Source organism: Schistocerca serialis, chromosome 1 (assembly GCF_023864345.2).
Source record: "Schistocerca serialis cubense isolate TAMUIC-IGC-003099 chromosome 1, iqSchSeri2.2, whole genome shotgun sequence".
NCBI classification, from domain to species: domain Eukaryota; kingdom Metazoa; phylum Arthropoda; class Insecta; order Orthoptera; family Acrididae; genus Schistocerca; species Schistocerca serialis.
The window spans coordinates 169,969,451-169,994,304 of record NC_064638.1 but is presented as its reverse complement, the minus strand read 5'-3'; the positions used below and the strand labels follow the sequence as shown (position 1 = coordinate 169,994,304).

Below are 24,854 nucleotides of genomic sequence, written 5' to 3'. Positions count from 1 at the left end.
TACTGGCAGAAGTAAAGCTGTGAGGACGGGGCGTGAGTCGTGCTTGGGTAGCTCAGATGGTAGAGCACTTGCCCACGAAAGGCAAAGGTCCCGAGTTCGAGTCTCGGCCCGGCACACAGTTTTAATCTGCCAGGAAGTTTCAAGCCATAGTGTGTTTGAGGCAATACTGGTGCACAGCACTGCAAGTTCATTGGGCATAAAAATGAAGTCACAGCACGTCTTACTCTCTTTTTATGAGGGCATAGTAGTCGAAGCACTGCATATTGTGCACTGGATAGTTTCTCCACTAGGAATTGCTCCATGAGCATTTTCCTCATGCGCTTCAATGAGTGGTGCATTGATTGGCGTATATTTCATTGCTCCCAAGCAGGTGCATATTCAGTAGTATTGAAAGCTATGTAAGTTCCTTAATGGCCTGCTCGTTCAGTATTTGTAGAGTATGCATCTGTAATTCAGTCTTGATCGAATGAGAGAATGGTACAAAGGAGCAACACAAATGTTTAGCCTCCCTCTCCTTCTCCAATCATGTAGTAGTGAGATATTTAATAATATTAAGCTACTTTCAAGTTTGGTGCAGATATGTGCCTCCTTGGTTTGTTTATTATCCAGTATCATTTCTAGGAACCGAATATGCATCTTCACCTGTAGAATGATTTCTCCTGTCTGTATTAGACAATGATTTGGTATATCGCCGTGTTTAATAAATGTTACTTCTGAAGATTGCTCTGGTGCCATCATCAGATAATTATTGCAGAGCCACTGATGAAGTAAGTTTTTTTATGACATCCTGTAATATTTGGTGGGGAGTGGAAAAATGTATGTCGTCAGTGAACTAGAGATACTGTCTAACTGAGTTAAAGCTCTTTCCATGTCATATGCATAAATTGCATGTGAGAGTGGGATATGAACAGATCCTTAGGGTACGTCATTGTCTACTATATGTGGACCCTCGAAAGCACTGTCCATTCTGTTACATTTAGTTCATTCATTGATTAAAGAAGATATACCTTTTACAGACTGATTAGAGCTGTTAACTGTTGTTACTTGCATTACAGAATATTCAGTTATATATCATCCTAGGCCTTCAAAATATCCAAGAACAGGGCAGCTCTGTATATGGGTTCACTGCAGCCAGTTAACACTCAAGATACTAATATATGCTAGAGATATTGTCCATACAACTTCTACCGGTTTAAAGTCCCCATATGTCTAAGTGCACTTAGTTCTTTGTTTAAAGAATAAGCATTAGACATATCTGCACTGAAGAATATCAGGTGAGCTACCCTCTTTAGTCATGGCTATTGTTGTTGTTGTTTTATGGCACTAGTGAGTCTCTTCTCTGTGTGTTCTTATTTCTGCTCCAGCATATATTTTGTAGCCGATCTTGTTGTTTGGCCAACAGCCATTCTCACGTCAGAAGAGCACACTATAGTTCCTGAGTATGTAACTCACCACCAGGAGAGGAAACTCCACCCACTCTGAAAGGCCAACTTTACATATTTAATACACCACTAGCTATTCATATTGTGTAATCTTCTGATCTTGTTACAAGGATTCCATTTATGTGACATATTCGTTTGTTTATTTATTTGTTTATTATAATCCTGTATGACATTATGAAATGGAAGTAAGCATCGTATGCTAGCTTTTTTATTTTTATACCACCTATGTCTAACAACATTTGCATGGCAGATAAGAGTTTTTGTCTGTGCTTCAACAGTCCTGTGGTATACTCCCCCAAGTTATATTTATTATCAACCTGTAATCCCACGAATTTAACACTGTAAACTTCTTCTATCGGCTTGTTGTCGTATTTTAGGCATATACTGGCAGGAAACCTTTTATTAGTTCTGAACTGCATAAAGTATATGTTTTCAAGGATTTAGTCTCAGAGAGTTTGCTAGGAATCATTTATTAACATGCATGAAAATTTCGTTAGCCAATCTTTCTAAGGTTACACTTGATTTACTATTTACTGTAATGTTTGTATCATCTGCAAAAAAAAAAAAAAAAAAACCAAATATGCCATCTGGCAATCTGATTATTTAGCCTGATCAGATTACATAAGATATTATATCTGACCAGGAGAGGCACATACAAAAGGCATTACAAAACTTCCTGATAATGACTATAGACGCTAATAGCAATAATAATAATTATTAAAATTGTAAAGGGGGTTTAGAACAATGTAGATTTACTTAGCACATATGAAGCCATGTTTAATATAACCAGAACCAGAATGGATAAAGGAAAAAGAGAAGATTAAATGGCAGTGACAGTTGCTGTTAGGAAAGAACAGAGTATAAATAGAGAACTCTGCTGACAATGGGAAGGGACAAGTTCTGGCGAAAGGGGACTGACGAGAATGAGATGCACATAATGTAGGAGAGATGGCTATTGTGATAGACTGTAGACAATTAGCTGTATTTTGAAGTTTGGAAGTAATTTAATTTATTTAATATTTTAATGAATAGTATTCCAAAGTCGAGTTTCTGATCCAGAAAATGATTTAGAGAACATGGCAGTGGTATGTGATACAGGTTTACTTAATTGAGAATGAGTGTTTCTTTTATGCTGTTCAGATAGCAGAATAAGAGTTGACAACAAATAAGGGAGTGTAATGATTGGGAAGACGGTAGTGCAAACATAAATTATGATAGACTTATTGGCCCATAGCTATGCTAATCATTTGTAGACTGGCGTAATATGGTCGATAAATTGTATGTCACAAATCTATTGTACTCAAGCATTCGTTGTCAGTTCCAGCCTGGGTGAGCCTTTGTATGAAAGTCTTTGGAGAATGGCCTTACCGTAGTCAAGTACAATGAGCTTCTTTTTAAGCTCAAAAGAAAACGTTTTCATATTTTTGTAGTGAGAGAAGTGACACTGACACTTCTTTACAGACACTAGCTGTGTCTTCAGTCCAGTCTAAATGATGGTCCATAAGTCTTTTGTGAGCAACTAAGATTGCTTGCATCTTAGATGGGTTAAGTTTTAGAACTATGCTCTGTACTCACACTGATGGGGCAAGTAAATTGGCGTTTACGTGTTGGATGGCCGTGAATGGGTTTTTTGAACCTGTACTTACTGAATGTCATCATATATTTGCAGTGGGGGACAGTAGCTGATACATTATTAACGTATAATGACAGCAATAATTGTGCGAATACTGATCCTTGTGGGATTCTCGATACTACATCCCTCCATTGCGACCTTTTGCTCCAATGATTGATTACACAGTTTTGTTGTGAGGCAAGGTATGAGTGTAACCACTGTGCAGCACTTGAAGAAAAATTTTGACGTGTGAATTTAGCAAGTAGAATGTCAAATTCGACAGTGTCAAAAGCTTTGAAGAATTCCAAGAAGCACATAATAGTCGCCTGTTGTTTAACATAGCTTGTTTCAATTTATCAATAACTTTTATAACAGCAGTCAATGCCTTACCATTTTACTGGAAACTGGACTAGTATTCATCTAAAAGATTATTTTTTGTTAAATAATTAGTAAACTGTTCGTGAACTATGTATCCTAAAACCTTGGGTAATCCTGGTAGAATGCAAATGGGCCTGTGGTCAGAGGGCAATTTGACAGATTCCTTCTTGGGTAAAGGTTTTATGAATTCCTGCTTCCAAGCTACTGGAAAAATGATGAAGGTCAGGGAATGGTTAAAATGTCCATTATTTTGGGTAGTAGAGGACTGACAAGAAGTCTGATAATTTGCATCGTTGTATTATCTTGCCCTGCAGCTGCCAAATGGACTCACACAATTGGCTTCTATACCGTGTTAGGGCTTACTGGCTGTAGAAATTTTTTTTTAGTTTGTACCAACCACTGATACTTTAAGGGAGTCCATGTTTTGTGCCCTTCTTCACTGGTCGAGTAAAGTTATTGGCATGGCAGAGTACTCGTTTAGATCTTCAATAAGATGTAGAGGTTCAGCTGCAGATTTGCGTTTGGCCATTCCATGACCTCATAAGTTTTTCCACAGGTCAGCAAGTCTATGAAAGTCTTCATTTAGTGAATGGGCACACCTGGGCTTTGCACTCCTCACAGACTGACTAATTTGGTTATGTAGGTGCTTGTAGATGAGATGATTATGAGAGGCCAAATGCCATTTGTATATCCTGTGTGATACACCTCTGGCACTCATAAGGTGTTTGTGGTGACCTGTAAGCCATGGTGCAGGTTTTCTCCATACTCTTACCATTTCAGAGTAGCATGTTTTTTGTATAAATTATTGAGACTATTAGTTAAGTTGGATACTTCTGGGTGCCTTTCCTCATTTATCATTAAAGAAACTGAGAATCTTAATTATAATGATACTGTTTTAAGGTGCAATATAAATCGATATCAAGGCAGTTCATAATCTGCAGTACCTACTTATGTATGCTGAACAACTGTTCACTTCTAGTAGACTAAATTGTAATAAAAGCTAATTAAATAAACTTATTAAATAATTAAAACTACAATGCAGCTGATGCATCTGTCGAGGTTACAGTTGTGTTCAAAGACCGGAGTTAACTATGTTTCAACATTTCACTTATTGAACACCAGCTTGTATGTAGAGTGCAGTTTTATTTCAGTGATATATTATTGTAGCATTTCAATGCAATAAACAGCAGCAGAAAGAGGAAAATGGCTAGAAGTTGTCGAAAAAAAAATAATAGAGAAAGCGGTACCTTTTGCAGATGTTGGTGCTAAAGTTGTGTGCTTAACTTAAAAGAATACTCTTAGTTTGGGAAAGCACATAATCTCCCAATGAACTTAAGAGGTAAAGGCTTTCCCCATATTTACTTATATCCAAAGAGGTGCCGGTATTGAGTTGGTCATTTGTGTTGACTTCATGGACTGTGGACAGTAACAATATTTCATTAATGTATGATATATTATCACAGATAGGTTGTACTCAGATAAGGCTGGGATGGAGCACTATAGGTGGGCTGTGGCTAGTAGAAACCATCTATGCCGAGAGTAATTCCATCAAGTAGGTTAACAGAAGGCAGGTGCAAAGGTGTATGGATGATGTGATATGGGTGTGAAGGCACAGCAGAGTACCTGGATTAGCAGGTAGATTATTGAGTACTGGCACTTGCAGGCACAAAGGGAAAAGACCAATTTGAGGGAAATGAGTTTGGAGTAGGTCATGAGTTGGGGAAATACCAGCAGATGTAAAAGTGAGGCAAAACGCATTTGTTTCTAGTATTTCAAGGGATCTGTAACATTTAGGTGGTGAGATTCAGAAAACGTTGGTATAAGTTGGAATGTGTCAAATGAGGGATTTATTGGTGAGAACAATGGTAGAAGGACGTAAACGCTGAGAATTATCTGAAAAGGATAGCCACATCAGACAACAAAATAAATACAATATGGGATATAGTAAAGGAAGAGACTGGTAGAACCAGAGATGAAGAGCAGTACATAGCATTAAGAATAAATGATATGTGGGCGTTAGACATATGCAGTGTTGCTGAACTTTTCAATAAGCACTTCATAACTGTTACTGGAAAGACGGGGTTGTCAGGTTCAGTAGATGCTCCCATGGAATATCTCAGACCAGACACTACAAATAACTACCTTAACATGCATATGACCATTACAGCACCAGTAGAAGAAATGTCTACCATATAATCCTTAAAATCAAATAGTTCTAGTCACTATGATAATATATATATAAATGAAATGGTCATATGGCCCCATCTGGGGAAGTTTGGGCACCAGGTGTGAGTCTTATTACAGTCGATGCAACATTTGGGGGACTTGCATGCTGGGGATGATGAAATGATGAGTACAACACAACACCCAGTCAATGACTGGAGGATATCTCCAATCCAGCTGGGAATCAAACCCGGGTCTGCTGCATGGTAGGCAAACAAGTAACCACTCAGCTAAGCGGGTGGGCAATATATCAACAAATTTAATGGAACAGTGTTCCTCTGAGTTTAGTGACATTTATATGCTGAAATTAAGCCTTGGTACAAGAAACGAGATAAAGAAATACTATAAAATTCTGTCCAATTTCACTTCTGCCTGCTGTCTCAAAAAATTTAGAAAAGATAATATACAGACTTTTTTTTAGCCATCTGACCACAAATAAAATATTATCCAAATCTCAGTTCGAACATCTAAAGGGTTCCTATATTGAGAAGGCTATCTACACTTACATTGAGAATGTACTTAATTCTTTATACAATAAATTACAGGTAACTGGCATATTTTGCGATCTGCCAAAGGCATTTGTGTAAATCACAGTATCCTTTTAAGTAAATTAGAATATTATGGTGTAACAGGAAATGCTGAAAAATGGCTCAAATTCCAAATCTACATCAGAAAACGAAGGGCGTCAATAGGAAAGAGACTTGTATAAAGCTATCAGGCATCATCCAACTGGGAACCAATAACATGTGATGTCCCCCAAGGTCAAATCACAGGGCCCTTACTTTTTCTGTTGTATTTCAATTACCTTTCATCAGTAACATTACCAGAAGCCGTATTTGTTTTGTTTGCGGATGATACAAACATTACAGTAAATAGTAAATCAAGTGAAGCCTTAGAAAGATTGGCTAACGAAAGTTTCATGCATGTTAATAAATGGTTCCTAGCCAACCCTCTGAGACTAAAACTTGAAAACATATACTTTATGCAGTTCAGAACTAGTAAAATGTTTCCTGCCATTATAGGCCTAAAATAGGACAACAAGCCGATAGTTTACAGTGATAAATTCTTGGGATTACAGCTTGATAATAAATATATCTTGTGGGAGTATACCACAGAACTGTTGACACACCTAACAAAAACTCTATCTGCCATGCAAATGTTGTTAGACATAGGTGGTATAAAAATAAAAAAGCTAGCCTTCTATGCTTACTTCCATTCCATAATGCCATACAGGATTATTTCCTGGGGTAGCTCATCAAGGTGAGCGAAAGTTTTCAAAGCCTAAAAACATGCCATACGAGTTAGTTATGGTGTGAACTCAAGAAAATCCCTCAGAGGGATGGGTAAGGATCTGGGGATAGTAACAACTCCTTCCCAGTACATTTCTTTTTCCTTAATATAATTTGTCATTAGAAAATCCCTTTTTTCCCAAACCAACAGCTCAGTTCATGAAATCAGTTCTAGAAATTAAAATATTTTGCACAAAGATTTAAAATCACTTACTCTGGTTCAGAAACGTGGTCATTATTGAGCAATACACATCGTTTTTTTTTTACCGATTCCATATCCACAAGGGCTGTTTCACTGGGGATCACTGGCAGGTACATTTGTATATCTGGTCTTATTTTGTAAATATGTATTGTGTATTCCTGTTTTCTGACATGTTCCTCATCTCAGAGGATTTCCTCACTGCCGATCTATTGGAACGAAAAGTACATCTAACATCACAAAATATTAAGTTATAAAGCTTCTGAGTATCATAATAAAATTCTAGCAATATATCAGTTTTATTGAAGACATTGATAGCATGTAGAAACGTTAAAAGTTACAATAAAGAAAAGTGCTGTGTTATAAATGTGCTAAAAGATACATTCTTTGTTATAACTGTGGACATGCCAGTAGATTAGGTAATCGTAGTTTCTGTGATCAGAACGAACGGAAGTCATAAGTAGCAACAATAAAGAGTTTTTATATTCTTATCTTTTGGCTTTTATGTTACTCGGGCGGGACCTCGTTTTTCGTAGGATGCAGTACTCTGGGCCGCTTGGGTGTTTTATCCATGGAGGTACTTACCTCTATGGTTCGTCGACTATTTTAAGTATCTCTGGCCGATTGGAAATAAACATAATGATTCAGTGACAGGTGACGCGCCGAATAACGTGCTCATGGTTAACCTTGAACGCATAACAAGTCACGTCGGTCAATAAAAAAAAAATGTTTAATTTTTTTGGAAGTAAACCAACTGTCAAAGGTCTGTAAGATCAAACACTTAACGTTGGATTCAATGCTTCGATCGCCTAGTGCTGATTGGGAAAGATCACTGGCTATGAAAATAAAATTTTAAATCATGTCAATAGAGTAAATATTTTGTGTAGTATTTCTGCTTAACTGGACAGCGGCAGAATTGATGGTATCCGGCGGTTTGATGTGTCAGAAGCATTGTGTTTATCTTTTTTCACAGAGCAACAACGCGAGAATGACAGGGCACTTAGAAAAGTCGGCCGAGATGTTGAGAGAGAAAGAAGACAACTTGAAAGAGAAGAGAAGAAGCTTGTGAGTGTCAATACATGTTAATGTTATTGTTTTATCTGCTGCGCCTGTACTTATTTACAGTTGAGTTACAATTGGCTGCAAGAAAAATTTTCAGGAGGAAAATCACATTGTGAGTGATATTTGTACAGTTTTGCACTAGACTTCATCTATCATATTAACTAGTGTGCTCTGAATACTGGAAGGCACTACCAGGAGCACTGGTTAAGACATATGCCTTCTATTCTAGAGGAAATGTTAATCTGACCCTTCTGATTTAGGTTTTCTATGAATTACCAAAATCACTTCAGCTAAGTACTAGGATGGTTTCTTCAATAAGACCAGGAATGACTCTTTCATCCATCCTTATTTAACAGTGGGTGCACTTCGTTCTATTTCTTGGTATAAATATCATGGTCTCATGAAGTATGAAATAAAAACATACACATACTAATCATTCTGGGCACTAGAAATGGATGTAAACAAGTTGGAGGTTACTTTCAGTTCAAGTTCTTACACTCCGAAAATCTAGTGTTGTGCTTGCTGTAAGCTTCTGCTTTAAAGATTTTTAATGTTTCCAGAAAATTATTAATTTGGGGCTTCATATTGTGCAAATGTTTTCATTAATTTCAAAATTGAATATGGAAACGCTACCTAAAGCTTTAAAGAAACAAGTCTTTTTCATTTATAAATCATTCAGTCATAATGTTTGATAGATCACACCATGACCGAGAGCCTTCAGGAAAGTGGAAAATTTGAGTGAAGTAGGAAGGGAAGTCGATACTTTGAAAAAAATGTTATCTTTCACCTTGTACCAAAAAGATGATGTTTGTCTTATGTTGGTATATTATTTACTTGAATACAGTGATATGTTAAAAAAAAGTTAAGAAGTAGTTACGGTTAAAAGTGAGTACAATACCATTATCTCATAATAATGAATTGCTGCATGCAGGAGAATTTCATTCTCTGAATCCAGAATACACAATCCAAGTTAACCTAAATAATGCTCAGATTAGATTAGTACTTGTTCCATAGATCATGAATACGACACTTCGTAATGATGTGGAATGTGTCAGGTTAATAAAAGGTGTCTATACAAGAAGATATTACATTACACAAGATATTACATGACACTTTATTTATTTTTTTGTGGGGGTGGAGAAATTACCCACTTATTATATCCAAAAATTAATCTAATAAGTAGAAAGAGTTGCCATTCAGAAATTCTTTTAATTTCTTTTTAAATGCTATATGGCTATCTGTCAGACTTTTGATGCTATCAGGTAAGTGACCAAAGACTTTTGTGGCAGCATAATTTACCACCTTCTGAGCCAAAGTTAGATTTAATCTTGAGTAGTGAAGATCATCCTTTCTCCTAGTGTTGTAGCCATATACACTGTTATTACTTTTGAATTTGTTCGGATTGTTAATAACAAATTTCGTGAGTCTACGTGAAGATCCTTAGCTCTTTAAATAAGTGTCAGCAGGATGATCTTGGATGAGCTCCACCAATTATTCTGATTACATGTTGTTGTTCAATGAACACACTTTTACTCAACGATGAGTTACCCCAGAATATGATGCCATATGAAAGCAGAGAATGAAAATAAGCGTGGCAAGCTAATTTACTGACAAGGGAACCTCCCCATCGCACCCCCCCCCCCCCCCCCCCCTCGGATTTAGTTATAAGTTGGCACAGTGGATAGGCCTTGAAAAACTGAACACAGATCAATCGAGAAAACAGGAAGAAGTTGTGTGGAACTATGAAAAAATAAGCAAAACATACAAACTGAGTAGTTCATGCGTATCATAAGCAACATCAAGGATAAGGTCAGCTACGGGGCGCCGTGGTCCCGTGGTTAGCGTGAGCAGCTGAGGCACGAGGGGTTCTTGGTTCAAGTCTCCCATCGCGCAAAAGTTTTAATTCTTTTATTTTCAGTTTATGTGACAAACTCTTATGTTTTCATCACTTTTTTGGGAGTGATTATCACATCCACAAGAAAACCTAAATCGGGCAAATTAGAAGAATCTTTTTACCCATTCGCCAAGAGTACAAGTTAGGTGGGTGGACAACATATTCCTGTCATGTGACGCACATTCCGTCACCAGTGTCGTATAGAATATATCAGACGTGTCTTCCTGTGGAGGAATCGGTTGACCTATGACCTTGCGATCAAATGTTTTCGGTTCCCATTGGAGAGGCACGTCCTTTCGTCTACTAATGGCACGGTTTTGCGGTGCGGTCGCAAAAGACAGACACTAAACTTATTACAGTGAACAGAGACGTTAATGCTCGAACTGACAGATCATAACTTTGCGAAAATAAAGAATGTAAACTTTTCACTTGAGGTGGGATTTGAAACAAGGACTTTTCGTTCCGCAGCTGCTCACGCTAACCACGGGACCACGGCGTTTCTGTGCTAACATTAGCCTTCGTGTTGCTTATCTTGCGCATGGACTACAAGTTTGTATATTTTGCTTATTTTTTCATAGTTCCACACAACTTCTTCCTGTTTTCTCGATTGATCTGTGTTCAGTTTTTCAAGGCCTATCCACTGTGCCAACTTAAAATTAAATCTGAGGGGGATGCGATGGGGAGGTTCCCCTGTGAGATGTATATCACCAAAATTTGCAATGACCCTAATAGCATAAGTAGCTGAACTCAAACATTTCAGCAGATCTTCAGTGTTTTTTTTTAATCCCTCATCAATGCATACACCTAGAAATTTTGAATATTCTACCTTAGCTACCAATTTCTGATTGAAGTCTCTATTTATTAATGGTGTCATTCCATTTGCTGTGTGGAACTGTATATACTGTGTTTTGTCAAAGTTTAATGAGAGCCCATTTGCTGAAAACCACTTAATGATTTTCTGAAAAACATCATTTACAACTTCATCAGTTAATTTTTGTCTGTTGGGTGTGATAGCTATACTTGTATCATTGGCTAAAAGTACCAGCTTTACATCTTTGTGATTATAGAATGGCAAGTCATTAACATATATTAAGAACAGCAGAGGACCCAGGACCGAACCTTGTGGCACCCCATTCTTGATTGTTCCCCAGTTTGAGAAATCACCAGTTGTTTGCATATAATGTGAACTGCTTATTTCAACTTTCTGCACTCTTCCAGTTATGTATGATTTAAACCATTTGAGTGCTGTCCCATTCATACCACAGTATTTGAGCATATCTAGAAGTATTCCATGATTTACACAATCAAAAGCCTTTGAGAGATCACAAAAAATTCCGACGGGTGATTTCCGGTTACTGAGAGCGTGTTCAGAAATGATTAATTCTATCTCTTGATTCAAATAAAATCGTAGGTTATTAATATTCCATTCTTTGACAAGAACGACAGTGGAAATACTAAATTCAAAGTAAAAGTAGAATGGGATGTTAGATCAAGCTGTAGCAGGCAAAGGGCATCACTGGCATCGGAACATAGAACAGTTCACCTGTTTTGGTGTGACAGCATGTGGGAAAATTGCGAGATGCCGACAGATAGAGAATCTCCATATTTGCAGCTGATAATAACTTACTGTCCAGCTATAGCTACAGCTGCCTCTACATTTGTGCTCTGCAAGTCATCTTTTGGGCATTAATTTCTTGTAGTGCTGAGTCAAAGCTCATATAAATATATGTATGTGTGGTGTCTGCTCTTTTGGACACCATACTTGATTCCGCAACTGTACATACACGTGATGAAATGAAATATTTTCTGACATCGGTGTGATTGGGCATTGAAATTAATTCAGTAGCATCAAGTGAAAATTTTTGCCAGACTGGGACCTGAACACGAATTTCCCACTTTACACAAGTGGTCGCGTAACCACTCGATTTCTGCCCGATCCAAATGCCCAACTTGTTGGACACTTCTTACATAGCACCTGCTGTCCACCGTAGTAGGGTTGGACGGAAAGTGTGCTCTGGTGGCCAAAGCAGTTAAGGTGACTGCTTGCATAAAGTGGAAATGCTGTTTTGAGCCCCAGTATGGCACAAATTTTCACTTTTAGCCTTTGAATTAATTTCAGTGCCCAGTTGTGGCCGATGCCAGAATTTATATCATTTCATACTTTGTAAATTTGTTAAATGATGTTGTGTTCACTTTTAGCTTCAACTGTTTTATTATACTATTGCAGTTACAGTTTCTGTTTCATTTTCAAGCATTTGCAAAGCCATAACACAAGGTATTAAGAAAAATGTAATATGCTAACAGAAGCATGTTCAACAAATTTGCAGTTTGACATTTAGATACTTAAAAGATAAGATGTTAAGCTATAAAACAGAAGTGCATTAAATATAGTGTTCTTGTTGGACTGTGCCACTCCCTGATCATAATATAGTCAATTGTTACCAGTCACATGACTAGATTTGTTGCTCACATGCAAGTATGGCTCATTAGTCACTTTTTGATGTACATATGTCTTAACTTATCTCTGCCCCACATTGATTTCAACCTGCGTTTCTATGCCTTAATGTAATATCAGATCACGTAAGTATACATATGTTAACAAGCTGCAAATTTATTGTGCAAATATGCACCTCAGAATCAAGCATGATGCCATTGCTTATACAAAAAATAAATGTGACATAACAAATCTAGGGAAATGAAGTGGATAGCATCCTGTCATCCCCTAAGGTCTATATTATGTTCTACCATAAAGTAACGGTGCATCCCATTTACTTAGATTCACACTGGACTCGCATTCAGGAGGACGACAGTTCAATCCTGCGTCCGGCCATCCTGATTTAGGTTTTCTGTGATTTCCCTAAATCGCTCCAGGCAAATGCCAGGATGGTTTCTTTGAAAGGGCATGGCTGACTTCCTTCCCTGTCCTTCCCTAATCCGATGAGACCGATGACCTCGCTGTCTGGTCTCCTTCCCCAAAAAACAACAACAACATCATTTACTTAGATTGGAATAAATTACCTTGAGAGAGAGAGAGAGAGAGAGAGAGAGAGAGAGAGAGAGAGAGAGAGAGAGAGAGAGAGTGAGAGTGAGTCTGTAACTCACTACCATCAATTTATGGGCTTGGAAGAGCTTGTGTTGCAACAAATATGGCAGCAAGCACTTGAAGCTATGTTTTTAATAAAGACTTTTTGCCACAGGAAATGGAAATTAAAAAAATGGCCAGAGAAGGAAACAATGAGGGATGTAAGTTGCTGGCGAAACAGTTGATTCAGCTACGAAAGCAGAAAAATAGGACATACGCAGCAAATAGTAAGGTATGTGCTGTTATGCTAATTTTTCCTAAATGATAATTAAATTCGTATACTCTCACAGAAATCTCTGTGGAATTCCTGAAAAATATGTTGGGAACTGAATATATAGAATTCTTTTAAGTGCAGTATTTCTAAGAATTAAAAAAGAGGCTACATCTTGTTGTCATCTTTGTCTTTAGTCTGAAGACTAGTTTGATGCAGCTCTCTTGGCTTGTTTATCCTGTGCAAGTATCTTAATATCAGCATAACTACTGCAGCAGACATCTCTTTGAACTTGCTTGCCGTGTTCATGCCTTGATTTCCCTCAAAAAGTTTTACTCCCCATACCTCCAGCTGTTGCAAAATTAGCTAATTTTTTAATGCCTGTGGCTAAGTTCTGTCAATGTATGCCTTCTTTTTGTCAAGTTTGTTATCTCCTTGATTTATCACTTCATTAGGTATTAGATTTGCCCATCCAAGCTGCAGCATATTTCTATGACACCATGTTTCAGAAGCTTCTATTCTTTTCTCGTATGTACTACTTATCGCCCAGATTTCATTCACAAATAAAGTAAAAAATACTTTCTAACACATTTGTTTATTTTTTATGTCAATATATTTCTGTTCTCAGAAAAAAAATTTCTTGCTACTTCCACTCTGCAATTTCTATTCTCTTTATTTTTGCCGTTATCAATTATTATTCCTCCCAAATAACAAATTCATCCTCTACTTTTAGCATCTAAATTCCGATTAAAATCACTTTGTGTCTAACAAAATGCAATGGCAGGGAACAATGTTACAAGCATGCAGCTAGTCACACTACACAAGATGCAGCACATACTTGCAGAATATGGAGCACAGCTATCATTTGGCGCTTTAGAATGAACTGAGATTGAATTCCGGCTGGCCCCTACCACACAGCTTGCTGAAATGTGAATAACAAAGTATTTTTAATTGGAGTACAATTTTATCATCTGATTCTTATATCATCATCTTGCTTCATTCAGCTGCATGTTATTTCCCCTATTCTTCTGTTATTGATGTTATTTTTGGTCAGAGACTACCTATAAACTACGCAATGAGTTTTGTCCCAATTTTCGAAGCCAAATGACGAGTGGGAAATGGACAACTGGGTTATCAAATTTACCAGCATGAAGCGTAGATTTGGAAAAGAATATTTAATTACTGTAAGTCTAAAATAATTGGAGTGTTTAAGAAACACATAATTTGTGATTTGAGGTTAAATTGAAATATTTCAAAAACAGCTGCTGCCAGCTGTGTAAATGAATTGTCAAAAAGTTAATCTCTTCAAGGCCTAGCATTAAAAGTTACCGAGCAGCATTGTGCAGTGGTTAGCTCACTGAACTCAAATTCTGTAGAATGATGGTTCAAATACCCATCCAGCCATGAGGATTTAGATTTTCTGTGATTTTCCTAAATTATTCCAGGCAAATGTCAAGATGGCTCCTTTGAAGAGGGGAAGATTTCCTTCCCTATCTTTTCATAATCCGAGCTTATGCTCCGCCTGTAATGACTATGCTGTTGATGGGGCATTAAAATGTAATCTTCCTTCTGTCATTCCAGTTGTTTCAGCTTCTCCAAGTTCTATCTCTTTAAGTTCCAATCTTCTTGAAATTTCTTCATCTTTAGTCTGCATATCATAACAAATAAAGGTGAAAGTCCGCATCCCCATCTGGCTTTTGAAACATCTGGTTTTGTATTATATATTCTGTCTGAAGCCTTCTGGTGTCTCCAGGTCTCCATGTATACAGCCTCCTTTCATAATTCTTAAACCACATGTTAACATAAATTAACTTCTGCTCTCTCCGAAATTCTACTAGACTGATCCCTCCCTCACCCCTTTCCACCATTCCACAGTCTTACACTTTCTTTTCTTGCCTTTTGTCTCTATCAAATTCCACTTCCTCTTTGAGGTAAAATTTTTGTCAGCCTTAACATATTGAATAATTTTTTAATCATCATCATAATCACCGTCATATTCTCCTCCTCCTTTTCCTCATTTTTCATCTGTAAAGTAAGGTGTGTGTACTTGTACTACCGTGGTGATCATGGCTTTGTGTGTATCTGACTATGAAACATCTTCACTGTGCTGTCAGTAGTAATTCACCTACATCTCTTGGATTGCCCCTATTTGATTTTGTGTTGATGAAACTTTGCTCACCTGACTAGAAATCACAATATTTTGTGTTAGCAGAAGAGCCAACACCGTGCTACAAGTGGAGGCCAAAATGCACGCATTTTAGCTCACTATAGGGAAGAACTGTACTGACGTGAGGTCTGGAACATGACAAGGAATGAGAATTCAGAAAGCGGATGTAATTAGTTTGATACTTAACTGTAATCCATTAATGATGAACGTCACTCTTGACGGTACATGATTCACAATATTATCAGTTCAGAATACATTCTTGAAGGTAGTACTTATAGTAACTTAATACGGCTCCTTGCTAGGTCATAGCAAATGACATAGCTGAAGGCTATGCTAAACTGTCATCTCTGCAAATGAGAGCATACGTAGACAGTGAACCATCGCTAGCAAAGTCAGCTGTACAACTGGGTGAGTGCTAGGGAGTCTCTCTAGACTAGACCTGCCATGTGGCGGCGCTCGGTCTGCAATCACTGATAGTGGCGACACGCGGGTCCGACGTATACTAACGGACCACGGCCAATTTAAAGGCTACCACCTAGCAAGTGTGGTGTCTGGCAAGTGACACCAAACAATATTCCCACTACCACACTTCACTGTATTTAACTTTTTTTAGGTTTCTGTAGCTTAGTATCGCAATTAAGGGCTCCAACTCCCCCATAGAAAGGCAATTTTTAATGATATGTCCTTGAGTACTCCGTGCTGGAAACCCGAACAGGGAAGTATTTTACCTTTAAAAAAACTTCACCAAAAAGTGTGCTACCCCAAAAAAGAAATTAATTTGCTGTCTTATATAGGGAAATGTTAGTTTTCTCATATCAGTAGCATCAAATTATTTTCAAGAGTACTGTAATTAATATATGTGACAAATGACTTGACTGTCATTCTTCTAATGAAGAATTGTGTAATCAACAAATTTTTGTGGTCCTTACAGATACAGAGCATTGGTATACAGAACAAAGCTATGGGAGCAAACGTTGCTCTTGCAGATGCAATGAGTAAAACAGCAAAAACCATGGGTGCTGCCAACCAGTTAATGAAACCAGAACAGGTGGCTGCAGATATGAAGGCCTTTGGCCAAGCATCTATGAAGATGGAAATGACTGAAGAAATGAGTAAGTATAAATGTTAACTTGCATATTTCAAGAACAGCATTTTTATTAATGTTTCAGTTCAGCTGAGCATTTAAGATGGAGGACGTTGCTCAGAATTTAAGAATTACCCTTTCACTTTTCTGGTGTTCTTTTTCTGGTCAGCAGTGTTAACTGAAGGATGCACCATGAATACAAAACCATGTACTTACTGCAAGGCAACATTAAAGAGTAACATGTACACATGTTGGAAACACACCAGTTTTCCATAGCCAATGGGAAGATAATTCTAGAGAGCTAATGAGATGTAAAAAAAAAAAAAAATAAATAAATAAAAAAAACAAAATGTGGAAAGTGTTTTTAAGCATTGAAAATGAAAGTTTTTGAAATTGTTTGCATTTTGTTCCATGTGTCCCAACAGTGTATGGAATACATAATGCAGGATACAGGTTAACTACATTTGAACATTAGAGGTTAGCTTAAACTGCTGTTACCAAATAGTGTTTAGTAGTATGTGCTACACATCATTGGCCTCTGTCTTCTTTACATACTTTCTGCTTTGTGAGATTGTCTTATGATCAATTAATTGCTGAAGAAAAATCTTGTTACTTGTTGTTCTACTTCAGACTAACTGTAATCACATCCCTCAGTGCTCCCATCATGCCGATGCTGGGTACTGCCAATGTTTAGTGGTTGGTGATAAAAGAAACAGTAGTCTGTTTCATTTTAACACTTTGTACATTGTGATGTGGTATTTATTTTCCCACTGAAAGGCTTTGTCTTCCCTCTGTGTCTCTAATATATTTGAAACCATTAAGAATGTGTACATCATGACCCAAAACCTTCCCATAACTTCAGGGGTTCCAGTTCCATGACGTCATAACCATGGCATTGTTTAAAACTAAACTAAACTCCACCCAAACAGGCCATGAAGGCCGATGTGTCATCCTCAGTCCGCAGGTGTCACTGGATGTGGATATGGAGGGCAACTGGTCAGCACACAGCTCTCCCAGCCGTATGTCAGTTTATGAGACCGGAGCCACAACTTTTCAGTCAAATAACTCCTCAGTTTGCCTCACAAGGGTTGAGTACATCATGCTTGCCAGCAGCACTTGGCAGACTGGCCCGACAGCGCTTAACTTTTGTTATCCTACAGGAACTGGTGTTACCACTGTGGTAAGGCTGTTGGTGTGGCATTGTTTATCCAGTGCTAATGGATAGTTGGTGTGTTGATAGCATAGCTGGTCAAAGAAGACAAGTTTTTTTGCTGAGGTTCTGGTAAATTTAGCAATGATTCCACAGAGACTCTCCCATTATTTCAGGGTTACAGGGTGGTCTTCATATATGTAATAAAAACAGGAATATAAGACAACATTTCTTGCAGGATTTGCAAACTGCATTGGTGCAGCGGTTTAGAAACATTGGGAAACCATGTGGTGCTGACCAACTGCAACTCTGTCATATGCTTAAAACATCCTTAAATGAAAGTATTAGAGGGGTGTTTATTAACTCTTTTGTGGTCTTTGTCAACTTTTGAAATTAAAGATGTTATTTTCCTTTGGGTTGTCATCTTGTGATCTGGACCTTGTTTAAGTCCATCTGCCAAGGCAGATTGAAGGGAAAAATGGATGGGGGGGGGGGGGGAGGTGGAAGGGGAGGGGGAAGACTGTCAGTGTGTTACAGGGAAGTTGGAAAGCAAGTTCTGGAAGTAAGGTGCTCCTATATTTTGTCCAGCTCTTCCATGTAGAAATTAATTAAAACAGAGTGTTTTACCATTTTACCAAGTTTAGGGTGCCTTTTCTGGAAGCAAACATATTAAACCCTTGTTTTATGTATATTTTTATTCTGTAAATTAAAGGCTGCCTTGATGACATACAGTGGCGGTCAAAATAATAGAGCCACCTGGCAAAGGTTTGGAATAAAGTGCACATTTATTACTTGACATGTTTGAACTATGATGGAAACCATTACAACCGAGTCACATTGTACTATAGTCAGTTATATCGATAACACAACACAAAATAATCAGTAATAATCAATAATATTCAAAAGAATACCAGACCACAGGGTCAAAAAAATAGAGCCAATTGAAACAAATATATTGTACTTGATCTCAGTCTTATGAAACGTACAGGAACAGTCTTTTTTGCATAGGACTGCATTAGTACTTCGTGGGGTAACCCTTATTTTTGAGGATTGCCCTGCACCTCTTACCCATAGAGTCTACTAAACGCCTGCATTCGTCACTACTGATCGCATACCAGGCTCTCTGGATTTCTTCCCACAGTTTTTCTGACGATGTAGCTTTTGAGCGGTCAATTCTCTTGTCTAAGATCTCCCATAAGTTCTCAATGGGTGATGCGTCAGGGGACTGAGGTGGCCACTCTAATACTTCGATATTGTGCTCTTGAACAAACTGCCTTATGATCCTTGCAGTATGCTTTGGATCGTTATCGTGCTGAAATTTCCATTGCAGCGGCATTTCCTCTTCAGCATAAGGCAGCATCACATTTGCCAAGATGTCTTTGTACATTTCTGCGTTCATTATGCCGTTGATACGGTGTATTGGACCAATGCCGTACCACGAAAAACATCCCCATACCATAACACTTCCGCCACCGTATTTCACAGTTTTTAAAGTGTACTTGGGATTAAATTCCTGGTTTGGTGGGCGGCGCACATAGACTTTTCCGTCTGAGGCAAACCTATTAAACTTGGATTCATCGGACCAAAGGATGTTCCTCCACCAAGTATTAGGTTTTTGTTCATTTCTCCGGGCAAAGGCTAACCTTTTCCGAACATTAGCTTGTGAAACATGTGGCTTCTTTCTTGCAATGCGCCCATTCAATTTTGCAGATCTCAGTCGTCTTTGAATCGTTGAGGTTGATGGTTGAACATCATGTTCGTCGCTAAACAAAATGGCTTTCAGTCGTGGTGTTGACAAAAATGGGTCTTTCTTCACTTCCCTAGTGATGAGTCTGTCTACGCGAGGAGTAGTTACACGAGGTCGCCCCCTGTTCTCCACCTGCGGCTTTGTTTGTTTTGACCGCCTCATGGCGTTCTGGACTCGTTTTCGCGAAACGTGCAAGACATTGGCTATTTTATTCATGGACATCCCACTTTTGAATATCCGGAACATTACTATACGCTCATCTTCACTGGTATGCTTTGCTCTGCCCATCTAGACGAATGTAAACAAAACCACACGTCAATTTACATACAAAACAACTGCATAAAAATCAATTTAAAGGCACATGTGTAAAGCGGCTCTATTATTTTGACCCATGAGATTCTTACCTTTATGCCTCTTTTCACACGTCTAGCTCAAACGCTTCCTTTCGGACGACTAAAGATAGCAGCAACGTCTTCCCTGATGTTGTCTACAAGGGACTGACAACACGGCACTCGTGGCGATTTCGCGAACTAATAGATATCCTAGTTCTTAATCTCGTCAATAGAAGTGGCTCTATTATTTCGACCGCCACTGTATATAGGCTACATGTGCAACATTTTCTAATTATTTTTATTTTTCTAGTTAATGATACCTTGGATGACATGTTGAATGAATCCGGAGATGAAGAAGAAAGTGAACAGGTTGTGAATAAGGTTTTGGATGAGATTGGCATTGAAATATCTGGAAAAATGGCACAAGCCCCATCAGCAATCCGTGGAAAAGTTGGAGAGAGCTCAAAATCAACGTTGCCTACGGATGAAGAAATTGAAGAGCAGCTTGCAAAATTAAGATCCTAACATGCAAGAAGTTGTGAATATTTGTGCTTCTGCTTGTGTACAGCTTTCTAATATGTTGCCGTCCCAGCCATTTTGCATGTCTGATTGTTATGTTTGTGAGTCTGACAGTTTTGTAAATGAATGTAAATATCACGGAAGTTTTGCAATAAATTTAATTTTTTAATAAAGAATTTTTTTGTGGTTTAGTTTTTAAGGACCTGTAAAGTAATTGTTTGTTCATTATTGATATAAAAAACACTTCTTGAACACAATGGTGGTTACTGTGAAATTTTGTTTCTCCTCCCTCCCTCCTTCTTTTTTTACCAGTTCATAATATAGCAACCTACATACTTCCAAGATGCTCCTGTATCCTTATGGGCTCAGAGTTCAGAAGTGCTTTTACTTTTGTCCACAATATTTTTCTCTTTCCTCACTTTTTTTATCATCTTACTTTTTCATATTTAGCAAAGAGCCACAGATCCTTAAACTGAGATAGAGACAAATTTAGTTTTTATTATATCATTTAGAGATTTCAGTAAGATGCTCCAGTTTCCTGTCACATGAGCTGATCATGCTATGTAGCATTAATCTTATTTTTTCTCCATTTGTCTTTAAAGTTAGATATCTTGTATTTTTAAATAATTCTTTTATTATCTTTAGTTCTGGTTTATGTTTCAAGACAGTTTTCTGGAGTGGAAAGTTTCGCTTGAAGAAGAGTGCCCTTTCACCTGTCAAGCACGGACAGGTGATGAGTCTGCCACCTCGTTGTAAAACTTAGAAAATGTACCATGAATAAGCAAGCTCAAGTTTTGTGAAGTTACAAATAAGTTGACCCAATTGTCCCACCTCACCCCCCTCCCCCATCCCATTTGTTAAGCGGTATAGACTCTAAATAATATATTTAGTAAAAGAGAAAAATTATTTTTCCATTGGGCTGTTTCATTGGAATGAATGGCTTTTGTTGTACCACGGAAAAATTTCGACCATATGTTTTTATTCAGTGCTTCTATATAAACAATGTCTTCTGTGGCCGGTGTTCGTCTTATAAAGTTCTTTGTGGGTGCATTCCTGCATCACGTTATAAAATACTTGAAATGTTTAACACTAAAATAACTGAAGTTTCAGCAATGTGGGAAACAGTCGTGCTCAGGGTCTTGACAAAGGCCATTGCAGCACAACCAAAATATTGGTTATTTTAGGGTGCTAACATTTTAAGTATCTTATAATGTGAACTTGTAGTATGAGCAGAAGGATTTTAATAAATGCTCCTGTGTCACTGGAGCATCACTAATGGTTACTGTGAGGAAATGTACGTAAGTTGGAGCTTAAATAGTGGCAACACTGCTGTGGAGACACTATGCAATGGAATCTAATGTTGTTGCTGATAGCACATGTTGTTGACATACCTACCTTACCTGTCCCACGTCACTGCCGTGCACACAATTGAGGGAAACGCAGTCACTTGTGAGCAAGCAGTCTAATGTAATGGTGTCACTATGTTTTCAAAACAGGAACAACGGACCATGGCAGACCGTCAGTGCACAGTATTACTGTTTGTTTTTGTAGCATCACCTGCAGCCAGCTTTTTGAAAGAAGCGGCGACACTTTCTGCACAACTCACTCATCATTGTGCACGACAATGCGCGGGCGCATACAGTGCAAGCTGTGGCTGTTCTGTTCGGTCGATGGGACTGGGAAGCACTGTACCATCCACCATACTTCCCAGACTTAAGTCCTTGTGACTTTTATTTGATTCCAAAGATAAAGGAACCCCTCCGTGGCATTAGCTTCAGAACTGTTCCAGAGATCTGACAGGCAGTAGACTGCTCCATTTGCACCATCAACTGAACAGGCTCTGCTAACTGTATACTGCGCCTTCCACATCACTGTCAACGGTTTCTACACAACGCTGGTGACTACTTTGAAGGACAGTTACAGGTGCAAATGTGTAACTCTTTTGTATCGGTTATGAATAAATAGTTGCCACTATTTAAGTTCCAACCCTCATAGAAAGGTGTATTTTGGGAACTGTGTGTTAGTAGTTAAACACCTTTTCCAACATAAATGGTTCCAATCACAAAGTGGTGAGCTTCAGCCACTAACTGCACATGTCACATACAATGTCACCTGGTTCATGAAATGCATTAACATACATTGAGACAGGACAATGTGTGCCCCTGATGTCACTGTGTGTGACTGGTGCGGTTAGTGCCTGAAGGTGATCGGATTATGGTGGAAATCAGTTTCATTGTGAAATGTTTTCTGATTATGTTGACATTTGAATAAAAACAAAAATACATTTTGCACTGTATGGGGGTGGGGGACTGAAATGTGGGGAAAGATTAGTCGGAAATTTACATAACAAGATGGCAAGCTTACATATGGTACCATATTCACTTTCCAATATCAAATGTAAGGACTGGAAACAAACAACTCTCTCCTCATATTATTCTAATGTGTATCCATCTGTAGGTGACCATGTCATGTTTGCTCTGTATTTACATTATGATTTACACACAGAATGGTTGCTATTGATTTTTTGCCCTTCACCATCCATTTTTTATTATTCTCAATTTCTATCAAAAGGGCAGAGATCTCTTTACATGCAAAGTCAGACGTATCTGTTCATCTACAACTTTTGTATTTATGCTTTTCCTTAAATGTTCCAGTAAATAAAATATGCACTATTTTTATTATTATTTCAAATTACTATCTTTGAACTAACTTTTTAGGGGAGTTAATACTATTTTTCCTTACCCTAGAATTCTTCTTTTAATTTTAAGTGCGTGACTAATAAATTTCTACAATAGAATCAACCTCAATCTATACTTTTCTTTCAACTTTGCAGTGGACATATCTTCAAGACCCTAATGAACTGGATATACTTCGGCAGCTACTTCATGACGTGAGAATTTATTTTATTTTACTTTAATGTAAGTCGGGTTTTTAGTCACCAATAAAGTCCTATTACATGTTGGCTGTAATAAAGTCCCATGTAAGTCATACTACAGACATTTAATCATTCAGGCATCTATTTTGCTCTCTAGACATTGCCAGTTAACTGTCTATATCTCCTCTACATGTCACAGAATTTTTGGGTAGTCAATAAAGTTTCCATAGAAGTGAATACCAGTACTAAATGCTGTTCAAATTAATGGTTCCTTTTCGCACATAATGAAATCTAGAATTACGTTAATTACATTACATTTATGGAAAATAGGACTTGCTAACAAACAGTAAAATTTGCATAGTGGCTTCTAACACAAAATTAAGCACCTGAGTTGTGCCTGCAGGGGTTTAGGATTCATTTGCTGGTTAAGGGCTGGTCAACACCAGGGTTCGTGAGCTCATGACCGGTAAACACCACCAGTTCTGTCGCCATAAGCTCTTGGCATGCTTCAGCAACTACTGTGTGGTGTGACAGTGGAATGTTGTGTGTCACAGGGATATTTGCTTGACCAACCAGATCGCGATGATGGTAAAAACCTGTATAAAAACCGCTATATCTCAAGGTGTGGTACCCACTGAACATGTGCATGGCTGTTGAGGTGAAACAGACATTAGTGGGCAACCTCTGGGAACCTACTGCCCCTTACTTGCATAAGGCTTACCTAGTCTATGTCTAGGTGGAATTTTTATTTCCCTATCTGCTAGTGAGACTGAGATGGAACTCTCAAAATTTTCTCTTCTTCCCAGCAGAATGGGTGGGCCACTGGTAGATACCAATACCCAGTCTAACAGGAGAGCTTGGGTAGTCAGTCCTCCAGACTCAGTTAATAGTAACAGAATGCATACTGGTTGTCATAATGTGTTGTAATACTTAAATGGAAAGAGGGCAGCATTGGCAGTGTTCACTGTTCTATATCCAAAAAGGTTTAGAGGGCATTGCTGGAACTTCAAGATCTGTCAAGCACTTGTGAAATGGCCCCCTTGTGGTAGAAATTTCTAGTACCTAACAAGTAAAGAACCTATATAAAGCTCAATGCCTTGGGGAATGTGCAGTCAAAACTGAACTGCCCAATACCTTGAACTAGAGCAGGGCTTCACAGCATACGTGCTTGCGGAGCAAGCTGTGAGCAACAAGGCGCGAGCACGGAGCAGCGCGAGCTCGCTACCCCCACTATTGGACCAGAGCGGAGAGTGGGGAAAGTCACGTGGGGCACACAACAGCTGCCGCCAGTCAATGTAAATCCGCGGCCACCTGCAGGGATATCACTCATGAATTATTATTGCGACAAATGAAACAAATAATGGAGAATGTACCCATGCCACATAATTTTATTAGCTTAGTGTATGCCTCTACATTCGCATTAATTTGTGAACTGTTACACAATAAAAGGTGTCACTGAAGTGTGGGATTCTCGGTTATGTTGTAGTTTTTGCCCTTTACAATTGTGTCTATGTTCGGAGTAATTGTTCTTGTGCATTTTAGGCACAGCGTGCAGTTTAAATTTCAATCAGACAATGCGTTTCTCAGG

At 38.2% G+C, this 24,854-nt stretch overlaps 1 protein-coding gene across 1 annotated transcript; it reads left to right on the top strand.

Moving 5' to 3' along the window:
• The first annotated feature begins 7,748 nt into the window (after nt 1–7,748).
• Nucleotides 7,749–20,567, top strand: LOC126457158 (charged multivesicular body protein 2b). The gene is made up of 5 exons (XM_050093240.1): nt 7,749–7,906; nt 8,117–8,208; nt 13,297–13,413; nt 16,491–16,671; nt 20,183–20,567. Exons 1-5 carry the CDS (start codon nt 7,870–7,872, stop codon nt 20,395–20,397), a joined length of 642 nt encoding a protein of 213 aa, XP_049949197.1. The 5' UTR covers nt 7,749–7,869; the 3' UTR covers nt 20,398–20,567.
• Nucleotides 20,568–24,854: the final 4,287 nt, after the last annotated feature.